The sequence below is a fragment of the Quercus robur genome, chromosome 9, assembly GCF_932294415.1.
Source record: "Quercus robur chromosome 9, dhQueRobu3.1, whole genome shotgun sequence".
Classification (NCBI taxonomy): Eukaryota; Viridiplantae; Streptophyta; class Magnoliopsida; order Fagales; family Fagaceae; genus Quercus; species Quercus robur.
In genome coordinates, this window is record NC_065542.1 from 46,120,304 (window position 1) to 46,142,703 (window position 22,400).

Here is a 22,400-nt window from a genome sequence, read left to right on the forward strand (position 1 = left end):
TGTAAAATTTATATATTTGCGTGTTTTTTTAATTGTTGTTGTTGTCAATATATGAATTTCTCTTTTTATTAGATTATATAATTTATGTTTCTTAAGAAACACCTTGAGAAAAATTCTTGGAGCTACCACTAGAAGCAAATGCCAAATTGCATATTGATATTGGTCATGTGTGTAGATCTTTCTTACTAATTGGTTACTCCGTTTTAACTGATGAATTAACTTTCTTATAGATGGATTTTGACCGTGCGGTTTAGGATAAGATTTGTCCCTCTCTCTCACGTAGTTGAGTACTTAAGTCTCAATGTCTCATCACAGGTGGTGACAACAAAATTGAGTGATTATATAAGATTGATGGATCCTAATTTTATGGCTTAAACTTTTAAATTAAATGATATTCTAATTCTAACATGTTATGTCAATATAAGTTCACACAAAACAATTTTATTATTAAAACTTTATCAATATTGGATTTAAAAAAAAAAAATCATTTTTTAAAAAAGATTTAAGAAATCATCTTCTGAACAGTGGGTATTTATTATATGCCAACAACTCCACTACCATAATTACGCAACTTCCACCCAGATTTCTTCTAAGCCTTTGCTTTTGTACATTTTTGTCCTCATCCCCTTCTCATGCATGAACAGAAGAAAAGTCCCATTTATTAGGCTTTCTAAAAAATTACATCAAAAAAAAAAAAAATTTGGGGGGAAAAGAAAGGTCAAAACTTAAACCCTATAAAACTATCCCCACTCTCCCATTCACAACCAGAAGCCTCTAATAATAAGAGAGAGAGAGAGAGAGAGAGAGAGAGAGAGAGCTGGGTGCGAGAGAAATCTCCACATTATTGACCATGTCAAGTCCTAGGGTTATAATGCTCACCCTGACCATTGTCCTAGTAGTAACAGTTGCACCTAAAGCCGAGGCAGCTCGGGCTTTCTTTGTTTTTGGGGATTCTCTAGTAGATAGCGGCAACAACAACTACTTAGCAACTACTGCACGTGCCGATTCTCCACCAAATGGTATAGACTATCCTACCCACCGACCAACTGGCCGATTCTCCAATGGCTTGAACCTTCCTGACATTATCAGTGAGTTTATTGTTTTAATTTCCATTTCACTTCATATCTCTTTTCTAAGCTTAAACAAAATTTTCTCGTACGAATGTGTTTCATTGAACTAATTAATAAAACATAATAAAATGTGTGTAATATATACATTTAGGTGAGCAAATGGGGGCAGAGCGCACATTACCATACTTGAGTCCTCAACTCACAGGACAAAAACTGCTTGTTGGTGCCAACTTTGCTTCTGCTGGCATTGGAATCCTCAACGACACCGGAATTCAGTTTGTAAGTCCAACACTAACTAAATTTGAGTTGGAACTTTTCCACTGTTTAATGTCTAGAAAAAGTTTATAAACATAACTTTTGTTATATTTTGACATATTGAACAGAACATTGAAAATTATTAAAAATTATTAATTATTTTTAAAATACAGTGACATAATGATCCTCTCTCATTTATGGTACTCCACCATAAATGTAGAAGGCGATAGCACTATGTCATTATTCTCTAAAAGTATATAATAATTATTCATTGTTAATTGTGAGTGGAGGAGAAAACACTTTAGCAAGTTGTAGCAAATAAAGTGATTTTAGAAGAATTTTTGTCCCAATTCTAGTTCTATTTTTGTATACTTCTCAATAACATTCTCTTTTAGATTTTTTTTTTTTTTTTGAGAAACTTCTCTTTTAGTTTTAAATTATTTTTATTTATATGAACAACATTTTAATACCTCATTTTTTATAGGGTTTGAACATATTCTAGCCATTAAGCAAATAATTTTAAACAAAAATCACCATCCAAATAGACACTTCATATGTAGACATATAATAACAAAAAAAAAAAAAGAAAAAAAGAAAAAAGAAAAGAAGAGAGGTGAAAATATGGAACTTTGTCATGTGGAACTGAAAGACATTTTTCTAATCCGAACTCCAAAGTTGCCTTCATCTTTTGACTTCCCACCAAGAAGATTATGAAGTGGATATATGTATGTCAGAGCTTGAATTAGAAATGTACATATGAGCTTGTATATATGTACGCCTAAAACTTGATATTGTAATAGATGGTTCCCTGGTCAAAAGAGCATATATATAATACCAAATTCGAAATTGGAGCAGCCACAAGGATAAATTGCTGCCTCTCAAGCTTCTAACTGATTCTACCATAGAGGCTAACGATAGACATACAATAACTCCACTTCAAACACAGTTTACAACTTTTATCGTATTATGTTCTCCAAAAAAACCTGATTTCAGAAAAATTGTAGAATTTCTTGGGTCATATAGTTTATAAATATCCCCTACTTAAGTATAAGGTTACTTTAAATTTTTGACACCGTTTGGCAACCAGTCCTAAGTTTTGTACGTGCAGCAATTTTTCAAGCATTCCTTTGAGGTTTAAGTTTTTAATGAAGTAATAATGAGTAGTGAATCAAAATTTTGCATTTTGCAGGTGAACATTATAAGAATCTTCAGACAGTTTGAATTGTTCCAACAGTACCAGCAAAGGCTGAGAGCGCAAGTCGGACAAGCCCAGGCTAAGCGGCTAGTGAACGATGCACTTGTCCTCATTACACTTGGTGGTAACGATTTTGTTAACAACTATTTCTTGACACCTTTCTCAGCAAGATCACGCCAATTCTCCATCCCAAATTACTGCCGTTACATCATCTCTGAGTATCGAAAAATTCTAAGGGTAATTCTCATAAATAAAAATTCCTTCTCTTCTCAAAATCCTAGCTAGCTAGCATATTCTGTTCTGCAAGTTAGATTATTAATTGTCTCAAAATTTTTTAATTATTTGAATATAGTAAATTTAATTATTTAATTTTATACTTCTAACATTGCATGCATATAAGTGAGTTTGTTGCTTTACGTTGAGAAAATTGAGTTTTGGATGAATACATCTGGGGGAGTGTTGAATTATTTACGAAATAAATGTTTGGTGGGTGAGGACCTAGTAGTGTTTAATTGTTTCATAGATATGGTACACACATCGAAGACTTGTCAGAGATGGAGGACCTTTTTTTTTTCTAAAAACCATGCATGCAATTGGGGCCACATTTTGGTCAACTAGCAGGGGAAGAAAGACCACAATAAGTGTACGTAGACTGTAGAAGCATTAATTTTTTTTCACAATTACAGATGATAATACCACCTCCTTATATTTAAAAGAATTAAAAAAAAAAAAAAAAAAACAAAAACAAAAACAAAAAAACTTCTTTTGATCTTTCGCTATCCCCCTGGATTAAAGACCCTGGAAAACCCACTTCCCTTTATTGCCGTATCTCTGTGGCTGATCAATGTGGTTGATATGAAATCAATGTTCAGACTTGGTCAAATACCATATATCCAAAATCAAATTATTGAATTCAATTATTTTATTTTCTTAAGTGACTTACTCCCCCCTTTTTTTTTCTTTTTTTTTTTAAATTTTATTTTGAACTCAACGATAGAAAACTTTTATTAAGATGCCAAATATAGTCATACAAGTAAAGCTAGTGCATACACTAGCGTAGGGGGGACATCCACTACATGCACTGTTGTCCCAAAGAAAGACCACAGATAGCTATATAAGACCAAGACTTACTCATTGTTATTGTAACATTAATTAATTTCTCAAAAAATTAATTTCTTCATCTTTTATTAATTTAAAATTTTAAAATAAATAATAATTTATTAAGCTTTATGATATAAAGCATATATAAGCGATCTTGCATTCAATCTTATATCTATTTTATTTTTCATATTTCATAAGTTAAAAATGAATTATCCTAAAATGATAAGTGATAATTCATAATTTATTAGTTTTCTTTAATCGATTCCCATATATTTTATTTAGTTCAACTGGCATACCAAAAAATAAAAAATCTAATTATGAAATTTGAACTTCACCTAGTCACTTACACCAAAAACTAATTAATGTTTTGATCTGATAAAAAAAAAAAAAGGGCATAATTCATACAAGTGTGTTATATTTAAAATTTATTAAAACTTACAAGTGCTCAATTGTAAAATAAATGAAATTTACTTTAAACCAAAAATAGTTCAGCAAATTCTTAATTAGAACCTCTCTATCTTATTGAAAAAAAAAATCCCTTATGCATGTTTGGATTTTGTTCTTTTTTATTTAATCATTTATTATTTTGTTTGGGCCCTTTGGTGGGGATTGTTTTCTCACCCATTTGTGAAAGTGTAGAGTCTGTACGAGCTGGGAGCCCGTAGAGTAATGGTGACAGGAACTGGGCCACTGGGTTGTGTACCAGCAGAGCTAGCCATGAGGAGCAGAAATGGGGAATGTGTACCAGAGTTACAACAGGCTGCAGGAATTTTTAACCCGGAGCTCGCCCAAATGATTCAACAACTCAACAGTGAACTAGGCTCAAATGTCTTTATTTTTGCCAATGCCTTCAATATGAACTTGAACATCATCACCAACCCCCAAGCATATGGTTTGTTTTCCTAATTAATTTGCACCCTTCCCCTCCCCTCTCATATATATAGTAACATTAGTATATTACTGACACAAAAAAAGGTCACAACTATTTCACAACATATTTTTAAAATACTCGACCACCTCATCACACATGACCTACTATAATGTGAAATTTTAAATTTTATATTAGTTATTTGCTGATGATGTGAACTTTTATTCTGTAACTAGCATATTATTTTACACATATATATTTATCAGAAGATTCAGTACATCCTCCTCGTGTATATATTAGTTTAATTATAATCGTTCTACATTTATATCATGTATCACTACCAAAAAAAAAAAAATACTTAACCTCCTTAGACCTTTTTATTCTTTTGGGTTTTTCATACTTTTTTTCAAGGGTTTTGATCCTCAAAAAAAAAAAAAAAAAAAAAAAAAAAAAAACACCAAACCTTTTTTGTGGTGTACGGTCCTGGCCCTCCTGTGTCCGGACCTTGAAGAAGGCCACGCAACCAATGAAACTTGTAGAATTTTCACGTCATTTGGTATAAAAAAAAATTGTAAAAAAAAAAAATCATTTTTAAGATAAAAGTATTCCCCTAATATCAAAGGGTTATTTTCAAATTAAATTCTCTCTCTTCAACCTAGCTATAAAAGAGGTTGGCGAAAATATATTGACAGGTGTATATACAAATAATACAATATAGTTTATTGGCAGTTAATACTTGCAACGTAGCTACAGTACAAAGATCAATAGGTTTTTTATTTTTTATGTTTTAAAAAAATTTATTTTATTTAAAGGTCGATAGTTTTGGGTGATCATGAAAAAGACTAGAACGTTTCAAAAAATAGTAAAACTCATGAATATATCCTCTAAAAGAGAAACAATAATATAGGGACCCAATAAACTTTTTTTTTTTTTTTAATTCCAATTATTCAATCTCTATAATGATTTTTTTTTTGGGTGGAAATGGAACTCATGAAAGTATTTGAAAAGATGATTTTTTTTTTTTAATTTATAGTTTGAATTTTCATTAATTCAAGAATTTAAAATATTCAGGGTAAAATATTATTTTAAATCTATTACATTAACCTTTATACCAAACAATTTATATAATTTTCAAAAATTCCTTGATTTTAATTCCCTAAATCCCAATGCATCCTATTATTTTGATTGGCCATATATCAGCAATTTGTGACATGGCTCTTATCTTTCTACTTCATTCTCCATGCATATTTGGTTGGGAAAATGAGTAATTAATTGTATGTTTCTCACTGGGTGGACCAGGTTTTGTTACATCAAAAGTAGCATGTTGTGGCCTAGGCCCCTACAATGGACTTGGAACATGCAATCCACTGTCAAACCTATGCCCAAACCGGAACACCTATGTGTTTTGGGATCCTTTCCATCCAACGGAGCGTGCAAACCGGCTCATTGTTCAGCAGATCATGACTGGTTCCACAGAGTACATGAACCCAATGAACCTGAGCACCATTATGGCCATGGACTCCAAGAACTAATATCTAGTATTATTATTATATAACTAATAATCTTCAAGAAATTATATATTTAGGTTCCAATGTACTTATTTTTCTGTGTCGATCTCTACTCTCTACCCCCTTGAATGCATGTTTGCTGGTGTGGATTATCAGTACAGTCTATAGGCAATAAGGTACAAGGCTCATATCTCAATTGTGCAACTTTTTAAATATAAATATTGATGGACTTTGAGATGTGGTTCCTAGTAAATCTGCAACTTGTGGCAGTGCACTTATGCGGTACTTGTATTGTATCTGATTTTCTTGTGTTGCACAATCACGTCATATTATGTGGCTTGGTTGGAATTTGATTGTATAATGTTAATGTATTATTAATAGCTTGGTGAACCCTTATTTTTCCTATTTCTTATTATTCCTTTAAGGCTTTACTATATGAATTTACTAATTGGAAGAAAATAAAGTTCTTTGAAATTTTGAACTTCAAAGTCTATCCTTTTTGAAGTTAAAATAAAAATGCTAGTTTGGTGAACCCTATGTATGTATAGATGCAATAATATTCATGTCTCTTATTTGTCTTATTTATGGGAGATGTATAGCAAGTGTATTCAAAGAAACCATTGATATATTGCCTGTTGATCATTTTCTTTTGTGATTTCTTTGGACCAATAAATAAGATAGAAAAAAAAAAAAAAAAAAAAAAAGATGAGCACGAAAGTTCGTCATTATATTTTGCCTATCATATAGTTGGTTTCAATTTTGTTATAGATAATGCTATGTTTACAACAAATTAATCATAAGTGACAAGCTGTTTTTTGTTTTAATTTGGACTCACCATTAAAAATACTTTTTTTATTCACTAATAATAATTTATCACTTAAAATTTGTTATGAAACTTTTGGGAGCATAGTATTTCTCTTATGTTAAACATGTTATAATTATTGCCATCTATGCATTATAGTTATTGCCAGATTTTTATTGTTGAGAATTGGGGGGAAGAGACAATGAAATAAAACAAATAAAAAACTACATTAAGAAGAACGAAAATTTACTTGTATTAAGTTTAATAGAACAATAATATAACGGCTGACAGCTATTATCCTCCATTGAATCTTCAGTACAATACTTGAACCTAATGCTATACTACTTCTATTCCTAAATTATTCCAATGAAACAGAAAAACAACTATTGATTAAAACAGAATAAGTATGCCTATACAAATATCCTACCAAAACTTTTTGATAAGTAATACTATTACCAACCAAACTAGACATTTACATGATGTCTAAACCTTAAAACAGAATTAGTAAGCATATAAAAATCCCCTACCAAAACTTTTTGCTAAGTAAGATGTAAGGACTGAATTTGGATTGGACCCAATATAGGATTCGGTTTTAGCCCAACGAGCCCAAACAATGAATTTGTAGAGTATGGGTGAAAGAACTAGTTCTATTCAGTAAGAAAGACAATAACAATAGTTTATTTAAGAGAATCAAACATAAGTAAGGTAAGAAAATATGTCCTCGACACAGTCCGAGGAGCTATGTTATAATGTCAAGTTGATGATCAAGGTTATAAGAGTTTAAAAGATTATTACAAAGATTTCTTGGTTTTCCGATCCTCTCCTTTTTTAGGCCACCTTTCCATGCTATATACTATAATTTTGGTATCATCCTCATCACACACGTGTAGGTTAGGTTCTAGGAACTCCTTTTTGTCCCATCCAACACCTCTCAGAACCTTCAACTAGTAGCTGTAAGGTTGCTTCACCACTGTTCAGGTATCACCTCTACATTAATGCGGCCAGAGAGTTAGCTGGGAGGCATTTAATGTGGAGATAGCAATTTTTGTAGATATTTGTTGCCTTCCTCTACTCCTCTCTTATCCAATGTTTGACTTCTAACTGTGACTTGAAGGATGTTCAGGATGATAGGACATTCCTACTGACCTCGGATCTCCATTTCCGATATGACATTTCTCCTCAGACATATTTTAGACTATCATATACAATCCTTAATTCTTCTACCATTCCCATATTAACCTTATTTGACCATCCCCGGACTAGTAAATATCCTCGGATTGGGCCATAGGCCCAATACGTACAGTTTTAATAGTACCTTTTGGCTAACTGGCCCCCACATAAGATATATACCAACTAAAACTAGACATTTACATAAAGTCTAAACCTCCAATGCTCACTCCAATGAACAGTGTGTTATAAGTGACATAACCGTAAAGAACCAACTAAAACATCTCCAATCCAAGTTGATCTGCACCCTAACCAAAACCCAGCACTGAATCTATGCTGCATAGAGGATCACTATTTAATAGTTCCATAATTTCAACCATAAAAATATCATTTTCTGAACAATCCCGCAAGTACTCCTGTGCATTAGACTCATCCTTTGATTCTACGCCCACCAAAATACTCGGCATGGCAGCCATAAGTACTCCTGTCCATTAGACTCATCCTTTGATTCTTCCCCCACCAAAATACTTGGCATGGTAGCTTCAACGACAAGATAATACAGGGCATCCTCCTTAGCAAAAAACTCAGACACACAAGTAGACTCAGTGGCGGAGCCAAAAAAGTTTTCTTTAGGGGGGCCATGACTAACCTAAACCATATATCTAAACAACACAAAACTCAAGAAGAAGAAAAAAGTTCTTATCATTATCATTTATATTTAAAATGCTATGAAGAATTCTTTTTGTAAGGTTGAAATTATTTAATCATGTGTTGGCTTTATTTCGTGCTAAATTTGCCTGTATTTCAACAATTAGATACCATGTATTTAGGTGGGAATTATGTAAGGGTTGTGTGTGAAAGAGTGTGAGGAAATTCAAGCGTGAGTGTGCATTGGAAGGTTTCTCGCGACTGGATCTCGCGAGTGACTCGCGATTGGCAACTCGCCAAAATGCCACACGTGTAAAGCATGCAGGAAGTTGAAGGGTCACAACAGCTGGAGCACTATTGTAGAGAGCTTCCAGAGAGAAATACCCTTATACACAAATTCACATTCTTCACGTATACTACTATAAATACCCTTATACCCACGAAATGTAGAGAGCTTCCAGAGAGAATTTTTGTGAGAGAAACCCTAGAGAAAACCAAGATTGACTCATCCACAATCTTAGACATTTGATTATTCAAATTCCTCTACTCTCACCCTCTCCATTAACATACCCTTGAGAGGTTCTTTAGTCAAATCCTTATCTCACCATACCCATATCAGTGAGGAGGTATTTTGGTACTTGAGAAGCAGTTCAGAGATAACCAATTTACTTGGTTGATTCAATGGGCTTATTGCAGGATCCAAAAAGCTAAAGAAGACACGGTTAGGCTTAACCTTGTTGGAGCAAGAAGCTTAAAGGACTTAGGTGCATTTGGTAGATTAGGCTTGGAGGGAATATTGTTATTCGTGTATCCCAACTGTATTCTTTAGTAGATCATTTTACCACTTGGAGGGCGGTGAAGAGGTTTTTCGCCGAGTTCTTCAGTTTCCTCTTCGATAATACGTGTCGGTGTTGTCCTTGTGTTTGCATCTCTCTAACCCTTACTCTCTAACTTTAATTGCTACTGTATTGTGATTAATTATGGTGTAGAGTTGTTTATTTGTTTGGGGTTTTGCTTGTACCTATTATTGAACACATCTATTATTTGGGTATAAGCTTGTGTTAGATAAATTTGAAATTGAGGGTCTAAACATTCATTAGTGTTTTACACATTATCTGAACTTTCACTTTTTATATTTTATGTTTCTATTTATTTATAATTTTTAGATGTAAAAGAATACTATGTTGTTGTATATTATTTACTCTATAATTTATAAGTTATCAGAATATTAAATAAAACACGGTTTCTTTTAACAATCTGCTGGTAGCGAAAGATTGTACTTAAATCAATTATAAATTATAGATATGTAGTTAAAATGATTGAAAATTACATGGAATAAGGAAAAAAAAAAGCATTACACTTAGAAAGATATTATTACATTTTACACGCCAAAAAAAATTGAAAAACACTAATGTTATTTACAACCTAATCTATATATATATATATAAAACCGAAGCCTTTGGAGCTCCCACAATTTTCCACGTCATCACTATTTTCTTTTTCTTTTTATTTGCCACATCATTTTTATTTTTTTGCTCCAATTCCAATTAGAACACATCTTTATTTCTCTCTTTACGTAACCATTCTTTGCCAAAAGGCCCAAAACCCACACTTCATCATTGACTCAAATAAAGGTTGCCTCCATAAACCCTAAACCTTCAACAACCCTAAACGTTGCAGCCAACGTCTCCCTCTGCCTCCAAGAAAACATTTATCCATATTGGGTTTTCAAGTCATGTAGCTACAGAGCTTACAGTCAAGCTACTAAGGATCCTATTGTAGCGACAAGAGAGAGTGCAAAAGAATAAACAACTAGGAAGAAAGAAGAAGTTGAGAGAGAATTGGAGACTAGAAGATCAGCCGAAAGAAAGGTATGTGTGTACCAAAATTATATCTTTACTATTGCATAGACCTTCAATTATATGACTTTTTGAACATGAAATTCTACATGTTTACCTTCACAGCTTCACAACACTAAATTGATGTTTGTAAAAGTAGCCAAAGACTAAGGTAGTGTTAACTGTATAGATGCATAATATGGATTATGAAAACATGTAGCATGGTAAGAGGGGCCTTGGCAATAATTTAGATTGAATTTAGTAGTAGTAACCAAAATTAGGCTACAGTTAATTTCTGAAGCATTCATTGGTTTGTTGTAGTTCACCCTTCAATATTGTACAAATAAACATTCTCTTTGTTTGTGTTCGTGACTAATCTAATGTTAGAGACTTTTAATTTGAACTATTTTTCCTTTGTTATTTTCTGCTCTATATTTATTCTTCAAACATATTTATTCCTTTGTTATATTTTGCTCTATGGGTATTTATTGTAAAATATAGGTTAATGCACTTTTTTATTTAGTTAAAAATTTGTATTTTGTTATTGTGATTTTCATGTTTTGATACTTTTGTTGTAAGTGAATGGACAAGAGCTTGCATTGCGTGTGTCCTATCCAACGTATTCAAATAATTTTTATTTCTTTGGTTACATCTTTCATAGTTTATGAATTATGTTTGTTTTAATTATTCGAATTAAAATCTTCTTAATTGGAGGCTTGGAGTGACTAAACTTATTGAGAATTTCTATTGAGACCTTGCATTGAAGATAAGAACATTGGCCTGATGCCTTTGTGACATTCAAGGTTTGGTCTTATCAAAATGAAAATTTTTCTAAGCAAGTTATGCTTTAGTTTCCCCACCTATCAACTAAATCCAACTGAATTTAATTAAGTCTTTTACTATCTCTGATGTTACGGTGTGCTATCAATTAGGGGTTTCATTGTACATTTTTTTTTCTTTTTTTGCAAAATTATTAATGTATCTTCAAGCAAATTAAATATATATGATTATTATTGAATTATCCCGTGCATCGCACGGGTTAGCGACTAGTATATATATATATATCATCACTCTTGACATATATTATGAGAGGATTATTACTTAATTATTTGTTGATTATGCTTAGGTAACATTTGGATTGGGTTGAAACGCAGTGCGTCTGCGTTTCAGAACTTTTTTTATTATGATTTTTTTTTAAAGCCGATTTTGTTGACTTTCAGCGCGTGAACAGTGCACGAATGCACTATTCACGGACCCACAAATATCACTTTTCAGCAACTTTTTCATTAAAAATGGGTCCCACGGTACTATTTACACATTTAAAAATTATTTTTCTACAGTGTTTTCAGTTTTCAGTTTTCAGCTGTATCCAAATGGACCCTTACTCTAAAAAGTATTTAATTTAGACATTTAATAAGAAATTGAGGGGGCCAAGTTGTATTTTCCCAAGGAGCTACTTATAAATATAATTACATCATAAAGTAAGATCCCACAGGACATATAAACATTTTTCAAAATGTTTGGGGGGCCCTTGGCCCCCTCTAGTCCCTTTGATCATCCGCTACTAGGTAGACTCATCCATTGCTTTAATCCCCACCAAACAACTTGGTGTCACAGCTTCAGTGATAGGATAATAAGGAACGTCCTCTGCACAAAACTCATAAGGGTTTGTCACAGTTATGGATTTAGATCACATAGGACTTCTCATCGAATAAGGGCCTGATTTTGAAGAAGACAAACAACACTCCTCTACAGACTCTGAAGCTAATAAGGGCCTGATTCTGAAGCTAATAAAGTCATGTTTCAGTGTTTCACTCTTTCATGTTTGTGAATTGTGCCTTTGGCTTTGGACTATAGCTAAGCTAGTCAATTGAATTAGATTTTTTCTTTTTTTTAATGGTTGTGTTGTGTTGTCTAAGTCTTGTCTCATTCTCTCATGTCATGTTTGTGGAGGCAGTGGAGCTGAAGCTTTAATGGTTATGAAGCCCTCAAATAGTCAAATTGCGTGTGAAGGCTGAAGCTATTGTCCTGTCTTATAATTTATTGACTATTGGTTTGGTTATGGTGCTTTGTGCTTTATGCACCTAGTATTAGGACGTAATATAAATATTTTTTTAGCGAATTTTTTTTAACGGGTCAAGTTACAGGTTATTCGGGTCAGGTCGGGTTGACTCACAAAAAAATCGGATCGGATCATGAGTCAACCCATTTTTGCTTCGGGTTAAAAAAACCAAGTTCGGGTTAGATATTTTTCGAGTCAGAAAATTCTGACCCATTTTGCCATGTCTAATCACATTATGAGCCTCATCAGCCAACATGATTAGGGACCTATGTCATGCGAAAATAAGACAAAAGTGCATTCTCCCTTCTTTATTTATTACATTAGCAATTAATCAACGTGTGTGTGTGTGTGTGTGTGTGTGTGTGTGTGTGTGTAGAGGGATAAACACAACTTAGGTACTATACTTAGGTATTGTTTCAAGATTATGTCATGTAAATTTTTTCTTATAGAATAGAAGTGTAATTTTTAGTTAAGTATTCATATAGTTAAATCTTAAGAGAAAAACCTAAAAAACAGTACCTAAAATACTGTATCTAGATTTTTTCTTATATAGATTACTTCAGCGGCTATTAATTCACTTATAGCATCTACAGCAGATGTGCCAAATGTGTCAAATGCCAAATATTTGGCACATTTGGCACACCAAACATCAAAAAACACCTCACAGCAGATGTTTTAAATGTTGCAAATATTTGGAATTTGTGTCTGTACCGTTGCAAATTGCAACGGTATGGACACAAATGCTAAAACCAACATAATGTTTTTTATTCAACTTTCTCTCTCCTCTCACTTCTTTAATTGATTTTTTTTTCTCTCTTCTCACATCAGATTCCCAGCTCCTCCCTCAACAGAGAAAGAACAAAATGAAACACTCCACATCTTCAAACAATAAGCTCCAAGGCAAGGTGGTCATTATCACCGGAGGCGCAAACGGCATGGGCAAGGACATGACTCGCGAGTTCGCCGATCACGGCGCATGAGCCATCGTCATCGCCGACGTCCAAGATGAGAAGGGCCAAAACGCCACTGTGTCTTGCCGTCCAGGTCTCTCTGATTTCGCTTGCCACCATCTCGCCGTGATTTGAGATTTTGGGATGGTGCTATGGATTTGAGATTTGGGATGGTGCCGATGGGTTTGAGATTTGTGGTTGTGTCGATCTCTCCGGTTATGTTATTTATTTTTTTTAACGTGGCGTTGGTGGATGTGGGTTTGTGCCCGTGGTGGCTGGTCGATGTTGTTGTTGTTGGTGGCCGTTGTTGTGGCAGTGGTGGATGTGCCGTTGTTGTTGTTGATGGTGATGATAGGGAGGAGATAATATATTATTTTAATGTGTAGTAAATATTATTTTAATGTATGGAATTGAATGATAAAACATCTTATAAATGGGATGTTGTAAAATGATGTGGTAAAATAAATAAGTAGGCTTTTGATGTATTGAAATGGCATTTTTTTTGCAACATCTGCTACTAATGCTCTTATCTTACTACTATTTCATAATTGAGGGAGGTGCTGAATAATATGAGCCCTAACCCAAGTGATGGCTTCGCCCCACACGTTGCTGTCCAACACAGAGTGACGCCAGTGCTACGTTATGAGCCCTTCACCGTAAGTAATAAATTTAAATGGGTGTTAAACTTAGTTTTGGTTTTCCTGTTTACCGCAAATATCTACTTCACTTAGGCTATGTTTGGTTCAGTGTAAAATATTTTCCGGGTGTAAAATATTTTCCAGGTAAAAATATTTTCGGGAAAGGAAAATGTTTTCTAGTGTTTGGTTGCATTTTAAAAATTATATTAGAAAACCATTTTCGGTGTTTGGTAACATTCTGAAAATGCAATTTTCCTACAAATTTTTCACATTTTCTCAACCATTTTATCAGCATCCAAACAAATTTTATTACAAAAATTTCAATATATACACTTTAAAGAAACAGAAATTTGCTCAAAACAATTCATTGAACTTCATACAAATTTGGTCAAACTGAGAGAGGGAGGAAGAGAGAGTGATCGAAAACTTCAGGGAAAGAGAGACGACGACGAGATTGAGACGAGATCGAGACGACGAGATCATTGAGATTGGCGGTGCCGATGAGCTTTGGGTCGAGAACGACAATGAGATCGGTAACGACGGCGCCGATGAGCAATGAGAACGAGATCGGTAACAATGGCGTTGATGAGCAACAAGAACGATGGCGCCGATGATCTCGGCTGGACGATCTCGGCGGCGCGAACTCGACGACGCGATCTCGCCGGCGCGTTTGGGGTGGGGTGCGATCTAGCTCACTCACTCTCTCTCTCTCTCTCTCTCTCTCTCTCTCTCTCTCTCTCTCTCTCTCTCTCTCTCTCTCTCTCTCTCTCTCTCTCTCTCTCTCTCTCTCTCTTTGCGCATCTATGAGCCTAGAAATGATTTGAAGGTAAAACAGAACCTGCATTCATTTTCCGGGTCAAAGGCCTTAATTTTACGGTCAACTGAAAATATTTTCCGGAAAATTTATTTTCCATGCGCAACCAAACACCCGCATTTACGGAAAAGCATTTCCGGAAGTGATTTGAAATCAAAACAAACACAACCTTAAAGGCAAATCGTTAATATTGGGAAGTGATCAATCATTGATATTTGTTGATGCATTTTGATATTAATTGACAAATAAATTTAAATATTTATGTGTATGAAGAACGGATCCAGGAAGGCGTTTAAAAGGGCTTGGCTGGCTTGGGCCTTATAAAAAAAAACGGTATAAGCCCTAAACAAACCCATGTGAATTCTCAATCCAAAACACAACAAATTTTATTCAAAATAATAATAATAATAATAACAAATAAAAACTAATGGTGTTTTGTATCATTTGTCTTTGTTGACAGATAAATGCATCTTAATGTATTAAGAAATAATGATTTTACGCATTTGTTTTGATTAATAGTTTGTTTGTTTGTTTTTTTTTTTTTGGTTTCCCACAGTATTTCCTTAAAACTTTAATCATAGACTAATCATTGTTCGCGACGGGTTAATACTATATGAATACTTATTTGGAATTTTTTTGTTTATCATCTGGCCCTTTAGCTTGAAATGGAGAGTTATTGTATTACAAATAACTCCAATCTTTAATTCTAGACACTCGTTCAATTAAAATAATAATAATTGTTGAAGACAAATTTTTCACACCACATGGCTTCATTTCATTGGCGATCCGCACCACATCAATATTATCATAGATTTTGGGAGAATCTATTTTAAAGTCCAAAAGAGTCCTTATTCACAAAAATGATGCCGAAGCCCATGGTCCAAAACTCATGGCGATATAATCTCATCAAGGCCTATAGTTCGAGCTTATGGCACAACTGTCACGACCCAAATCCATGGAACATGAATTTTGATGCATGACTAACTTGTTGAACTAATATCACTCAATAAACATGATTAATTTAAACATAATTCAAAACTCCAAATAAACAATGCTATTAATAAATCTCTTGCAAATATCCAAACTCCTCAATTATAGAATAATCTCCAAAATACAGTGCAATCTAAAGCGGAATAAAAAGAAATAACTAATAATCTTTTAAGACTTCAAGTATTATTGACTTTGCCTAAAACTCCCACGCTCTACCTTGCACCTTATTAAGCAATCCAAAGGTTCTGTTCCCCAACCAACTTTAATCTGAAAATTGTAATTGATGGGGTGAGCCACACATCTAGTAAGTAATTATACAGAATACACAACGGAAATAGAGTCAAGCCAGGCACGAGTATTTTGATTTTTCACAAACTCATTCAATGATATCAAAAATAATTATTCCAACACATATAATGAATCACTTAATACATATGTAATCACATCTTAAAATCATTTGAACTCACATATATAAAATTGATCAGAGCACAATTTCACATATACACATCACATATTCTCACATACAATCCTGTGAGCGGATACCAACATCTAACCCCTGCTGGTGAGGGATCAACACATATTCTCACATACAATCTTGTGAGCGGATTTACACATATATCTGATATATCTGATCAATTCAAAAAAAAAAAAACACTTATTTGAGTCACATATCACAAAGCAAAGTTTATACAAAATATAATCATTTACTTGATATTAACAATTTCTTTTCAAATATAGAGGCATATCAAAGATCATAATGTCTAATAGAACATAAATCAAAGGATGCTTGACTCTCTCGGGGAACGAATAGAAATTGAGGAGTTTATATAAATATATTACAATTTTTTGAGTAAATCTGAAAATTTAATTTGCTAAAAGAAACATTTCAAATACCATTTGGAGAATAGGAATATGACCTTGAAATCACTTGGTTTTAACAAACTTAAAGAACAAGAACCTTTTTAGAAAACTTACATTCAAACTCAATTATTTACAGAAAATACTTTAGTTTAGAAATCATCTTTAAATGAGATTTGGACATTCAAAACGTTATTTAAAATTCGAAGTATCTCTTAAAAACATTATTTAATAGTCAAAATTTATCCTTCAATGATGCAAAAATACTTTTGACAAACTTTAGAAAATATAAGTTTGAAATACAAAACTTTTGAAAACTTTTAACTTCTAAGAACCTAATGGACAAAACTTGTGCATATTATGCATAATTACTTACAGCACTTGAATCACTCTGAAAGTCCAGCTGAAACACCCTCCAAAGAGTCTCAAAATACTCTTAGATGGGACCTAGAATCAATCATGGAAATTACTTAATATCCTCCATAAAATATAAATCTTACTAACCTATACAAATTGACTCACAAGTAAAATACTTTGCTGAACTAAATGATAGCACTAACGCCAAGCATCTCTACCCAAAAATGTGTTTCCTTGAATTTATCAAACCCATAGGCAGCAGCTGATACTATAAGATTTAAATATATAACCCCAAAGAAAACTGTGGGCCGAATCTATTATGACTTTGCTCAAGGACTTAATTTCATTGACCCTAATGGATTTAATATCACAATAATTTGGGATGAAATTACAATTCGGATAAAAGAAACAAATCTATCATTAACCTTTTAAAGAATAGTAGACGTGTTGAACCTTAAGTATCATTCTGATTGGAATTAGTCAACAACTAGGCAATACACCATTAAAGCTACAATAAGGAGAATAGGACCCTGACAAAAATGAGGGATAACAAGTGACATAAGGGTGGGGTCAAGTGCAAAATTTCCAGCAAGTTAGACTTAGAGTTACGGCAGCCCAAAAAAAAATCATATGGCCCTACAAAAGTGACGCTAGCCTTATACATGGATTAACAATTTCGGCTTTTGTCCAAGGGTCCGAATAGTGGCAATCTAAGATTCCAGAATAATTGAAACCGTGTAAAATCATAACCTAAGAAATTACCAATTCAACAATCTACACATCACTAAAATTTTCTATAATAAAATTCTAACTCTTTAATTCTTATTTCTAACGGTGAGAAATCATACCTTGAACAATCTGATTGCCTTTTCACTTGTACGTGCTTTAAACTCCAAGGAAAGACCTCTTAGCCTCTTTGATAAAACCTTTTTCTATGAAAACCCTAGTTTATCTTTTCCTCCACCTTATATATTAACACATAAGAGACGTGGGCTTGGTGGGGTAGTGGGCTGGAGTTTAAAACCCACTTGAACTTATCTCTTTATTTGCAAGGAGCCCATAAAACATCTTCCTCTCTTTTTTTTCTTTTTTTTTTTTTAATTTTTTATTTTAATTGCCTCACTAAATGGTATGCACCAAAACTTTAATTTTCTCACCTATTTGTAGCACCACAAAATTGTCTACTCCCATCTTATTGTGCACACACATATAGTACCTCAACTCTATATAAAAATTGACAAGGTACAGTGATAATCATAAAATAAAAAATTGGGGTATTACAACAACATCTCATTTTTGGCTCATGATCCAAACTCATGAGTCTCATCAGGGGAATTTTGGGAGTCATGGTTTGGAGGACCAAGAAGTATGTTCAGTAAAGCTCCAGTGGTTCAAAGTTAATAAAGGAAAGCATGTTACTTGGCATGTCTTCCCTAATTCCCTGAACTTTGACAGGTCAGTGTGCAAAAGGTAACATTTGGGTAAGCCTCTCAAATCACATAAGCACTTAAAATGATAAAACTCCCCATACTCTTTACATAAAAATTAATGTCCATCATATAATAAAAGTTTTAAAATATAATCATATCATTCCATATTAATTATTTTATTATTTTCATATAAATCAATTCCAAGCACATGGCTAAATATATATTAACATCTCATATCTAGCATTAAATGCTCTCTTTACTCTCCAAGATTTGGTTTAAATACAAAAAGATCATATTTATATCTCTAAAACTTCATCAAATATCAACCAACTAGTCTATTACTTACCAAAATTATATATGGACTAAACATATAATTTTTCCAAGAGAAGAAACTTAGCCGAAAACACCAAAAACGGCTCCAGCGGAAGCTGCAACAGCTTCTGCAGAAGCTGTAACAGCTCTAGCGGAAGCTGCAACAGCTTCTGCAGAAGCTGAAACAGCTTCAGTGGAAGTTGCAAACAGCTTCTGCAGAAGTTGTAACAGCTTACAGCTTCAATAGATCTGTAGCGGCTCTAGCAAGTTGACACATGTCCTAAAATGATGTCATTCGCCCATAAATGTCCAATCCCAGCAGCTGTGGTACCAGAAACAAGAGGATCCCTTAAAGATCATCTCACCATCTTTAGTTAAATCATGAATTTAATGCCAAGTATTTTTTTCTTCAAGCAAAGGATGTCATCCACATGACATCATCCAGTTGTGTCAGCAACATTTAAGTCTCAAAATTTCTTCTTTTGGTTAAAAAACAAAAGACCACTTACTTTGTCAAAGATTTTCCCTTATTTGCTAATTTTCCTTCATCTAAATTCTAATCTAATTACATAGCTTGACTCTATATAAAGAGGACCAAGCTACACACTAAAGACATCATCCATCCCCCCCTCTTTTTGAACCCTCTCTCTGATCTTCAATAATTTTGAAACTCCATTCATCTTGCTGCCATATCTCTAAAAGATCTCCATGTCTTTCTTCATCCCTCTCTCATCTTCCATTTTCTGTAACTCTATTCATTTTGCTGCCATATCTCTAAAGATCTCTAAACTCTTCTATACTTCTCCATCTCCTTTACAAAAATATATCTTCCTAAACAGCACCATTACACACTATCCATCTTTCCCACACTTTAATACTCTGAAATTTCACTCATTTTTATTGCCCAAAACACATCTCCATCTCATTCTTTATTTCCCATACAAAATCTCCCTTCTTAGAAATCAACATAACCCATAACACGAATAATCTCATGTATTTACTATATTCAACCTTCATATTATCTATCTCACACTTCCATATATTTTATAAACACCTTTCTCACAAAATACCCATATATACTCATCATATATCTTTAAACTCCATGCCTCACATAGTATACAAGATCCATGTCCAACAAAGTATTTGCATACAATTCCTATACATATTACAAACACCATATCTCACAATATATATATATATATATATATATATATTTCTTACCATCTCTACACATCTTAAAACGTATCAAAATATTCTTCCAAGAACACATCACAAAAGCCCTTTTTCATGGAAGACATATATTTATAATGTTAAAAGCCCTTCTCATGGAAGGCAAAAACTTATAAAAATTAAAAGCCCTTCTTATGGAAGGCAATATCACTCATGCTTGACTAAAAAATTAAAAGAGCATTACATGGGGAAAATCATTTAAGTGCATGATTAAGGGGACAAACTTAACCAACCGATGCACACGGCGGGATATGCTCTGCCTCCCTCCAGTTGCACCAAATTTTTCCCTTTTTAAACATGAAGTCACCATGAAAGGATTCACTTCACCATGCTGCTGAAATGTTAAGCCCACTGGTGTTGTACAGCTGAAGCTGCAAAGTCTGAGGGTTGCTAAAATGACTAAGTCCACTGATGTTACAACTAGAGCCCAAAATTATGAAGATAAGTCATTATATTTTACCTTCAAACTTATATTATTAAGTATATTTTATTCACTATCATTATATCACTCAACTAATGTTATTATACTGCTGGAATGTCATCAGCTCATTATTGTTACATGGCTAGGGCCACAAATCACATAAAGAACAAAGTGATGCTATACGGCTGGAGTCAGAAACACACAAAATAAGTCAATCTTTCTCTATTTTCAAGATTACATTATTAAGTACATGTTAATTCATTATTATTTTACCGTTGGATGTAAGTTATTTTAATATCATCTCACTAATATTTCATTAATAAACATACATATTAATAAATCGATCTACCATCATCTCACATATATTATTTGGACATGAACCATCCTTGGGCACATATCTTTTTTGGACATGAACTACCATTGGACATTTATTATTTGGACATGGATCATTGCCGGACATACCTTATCATGTTGAACATGAACCATGAACCGCAACTAGACATGGACTATCAGACTCATCCCATTATTGTACATTAGACACCTAATTAAATACTTTCTAATATTGGACATCACTTAACAAACATAATAATAATGTATCAACTCATCATTTAATCAAAGCTATCATGCTAAGCATATTATTTATTTATTTCAACCATTATCATGATTCTAAGACTTTGGGTTTTATCTATTTTGTAGGCTTAAAAAATACACCGGTAGCCATTGGTCTATGTGGCCCAATGTTGAGTTCCGGGTTGACCTCCCCAAAACAAATCTAGGCCTAACAAAGTCACACCTCCGAAAGGCACGTGGCTACGCGCAAAAAACCGCCCCCGACAATAATTATATTTATCATCAAAATAAATACGGTGATAATGTTAATTATTCTTGAGTGATTTTATGAGCCTGTATATGTACCTATTTGCAGCATATATATATATATATATATATATATATATATATATATATATTATAAAAATATCTATATATAAAAAAGTGATTTACAGTTGTATATATTTTGAGAATTGTTGCTGGACAAAGAATGGTGTTCTTCTAGTTGAACATTTGCTCTGCAAATTCATGGAGCTTAGAGTTTATGTGGCTGGTTGTTATATCTTGAGAGCATCGTGCTAGAGAACTCGTTACACTGATTAAGATATATTTTTGATATTTTCTTGTGGTGCTGTGAAATGCTTTAAAAAAGTGAGTGTACTATGGTGATATATATCTTACTATTCTTATTATTACCAGTTTATTTGCACATTATATGTGATTATTTATTTAAGTGATTAATATAACAAGTGAGTAAAATTTTCAAATAAAAATTGTTTTTCAAAATATGTTTTTCATCAAAACAAACGAACAGTTAGTTTTTTGCACAAATCGAACAGAAAACATATGACCATTGAATGGTGGGAATCTACCATCTTTCCCTTTCCCTTTCCCTTAAATGATCTGTAACGCATGTCCTATAAGGCTATAAAAAAGGCTGATCTGTAACGCATGTCCTATAAGGCTATAAAAAAGGCTATTAGTAGAGCCCAACTACGTGGAGAGTTTCACTTTCATCTTTCATAAATGGGGTACTAAAAAGCTTATCTCTTGATATTTAACAATTTTTTTTTTGAGAAGTCTTGATATTTGACATTGGAGAACAAATTAACAAACACGCGGAGCGTTGGCCCTCCCCTTTTTTCCTAGCTGAAGTCGTTTTCTTATGCAGCTATTTATGTTTAAGCGAATCATGAGTTGATCACAACAAGGCTTATAGAAATCTTCATTCTAAGTTATAACCGACTAAAGTTGTGTTAGGCAACTTTTTCACAATTGTTGACTTTGGTACCTAATAAAAATAATATAAATGGTTGACACAAATAAAAATAGACGTA

At 33.2% G+C, this 22,400-nt stretch overlaps 1 protein-coding gene across 1 annotated transcript; it reads left to right on the forward strand.

Annotated features, from left to right (window-relative positions):
* Nucleotides 1-767: 767 nt before the first annotated feature.
* Nucleotides 768-6,387, forward strand: LOC126698702 (GDSL esterase/lipase At4g28780-like). The gene is made up of 5 exons (XM_050396091.1): nt 768-1,088; nt 1,222-1,349; nt 2,515-2,757; nt 4,261-4,513; nt 5,789-6,387. The coding sequence occupies exons 1-5, from the start codon at nt 851-853 to the stop codon at nt 6,019-6,021; spliced, it is 1,095 nt and encodes a 364-aa protein (XP_050252048.1). The 5' UTR covers nt 768-850; the 3' UTR covers nt 6,022-6,387.
* The last annotated feature ends 16,013 nt before the right edge of the window (nt 6,388-22,400 follow it).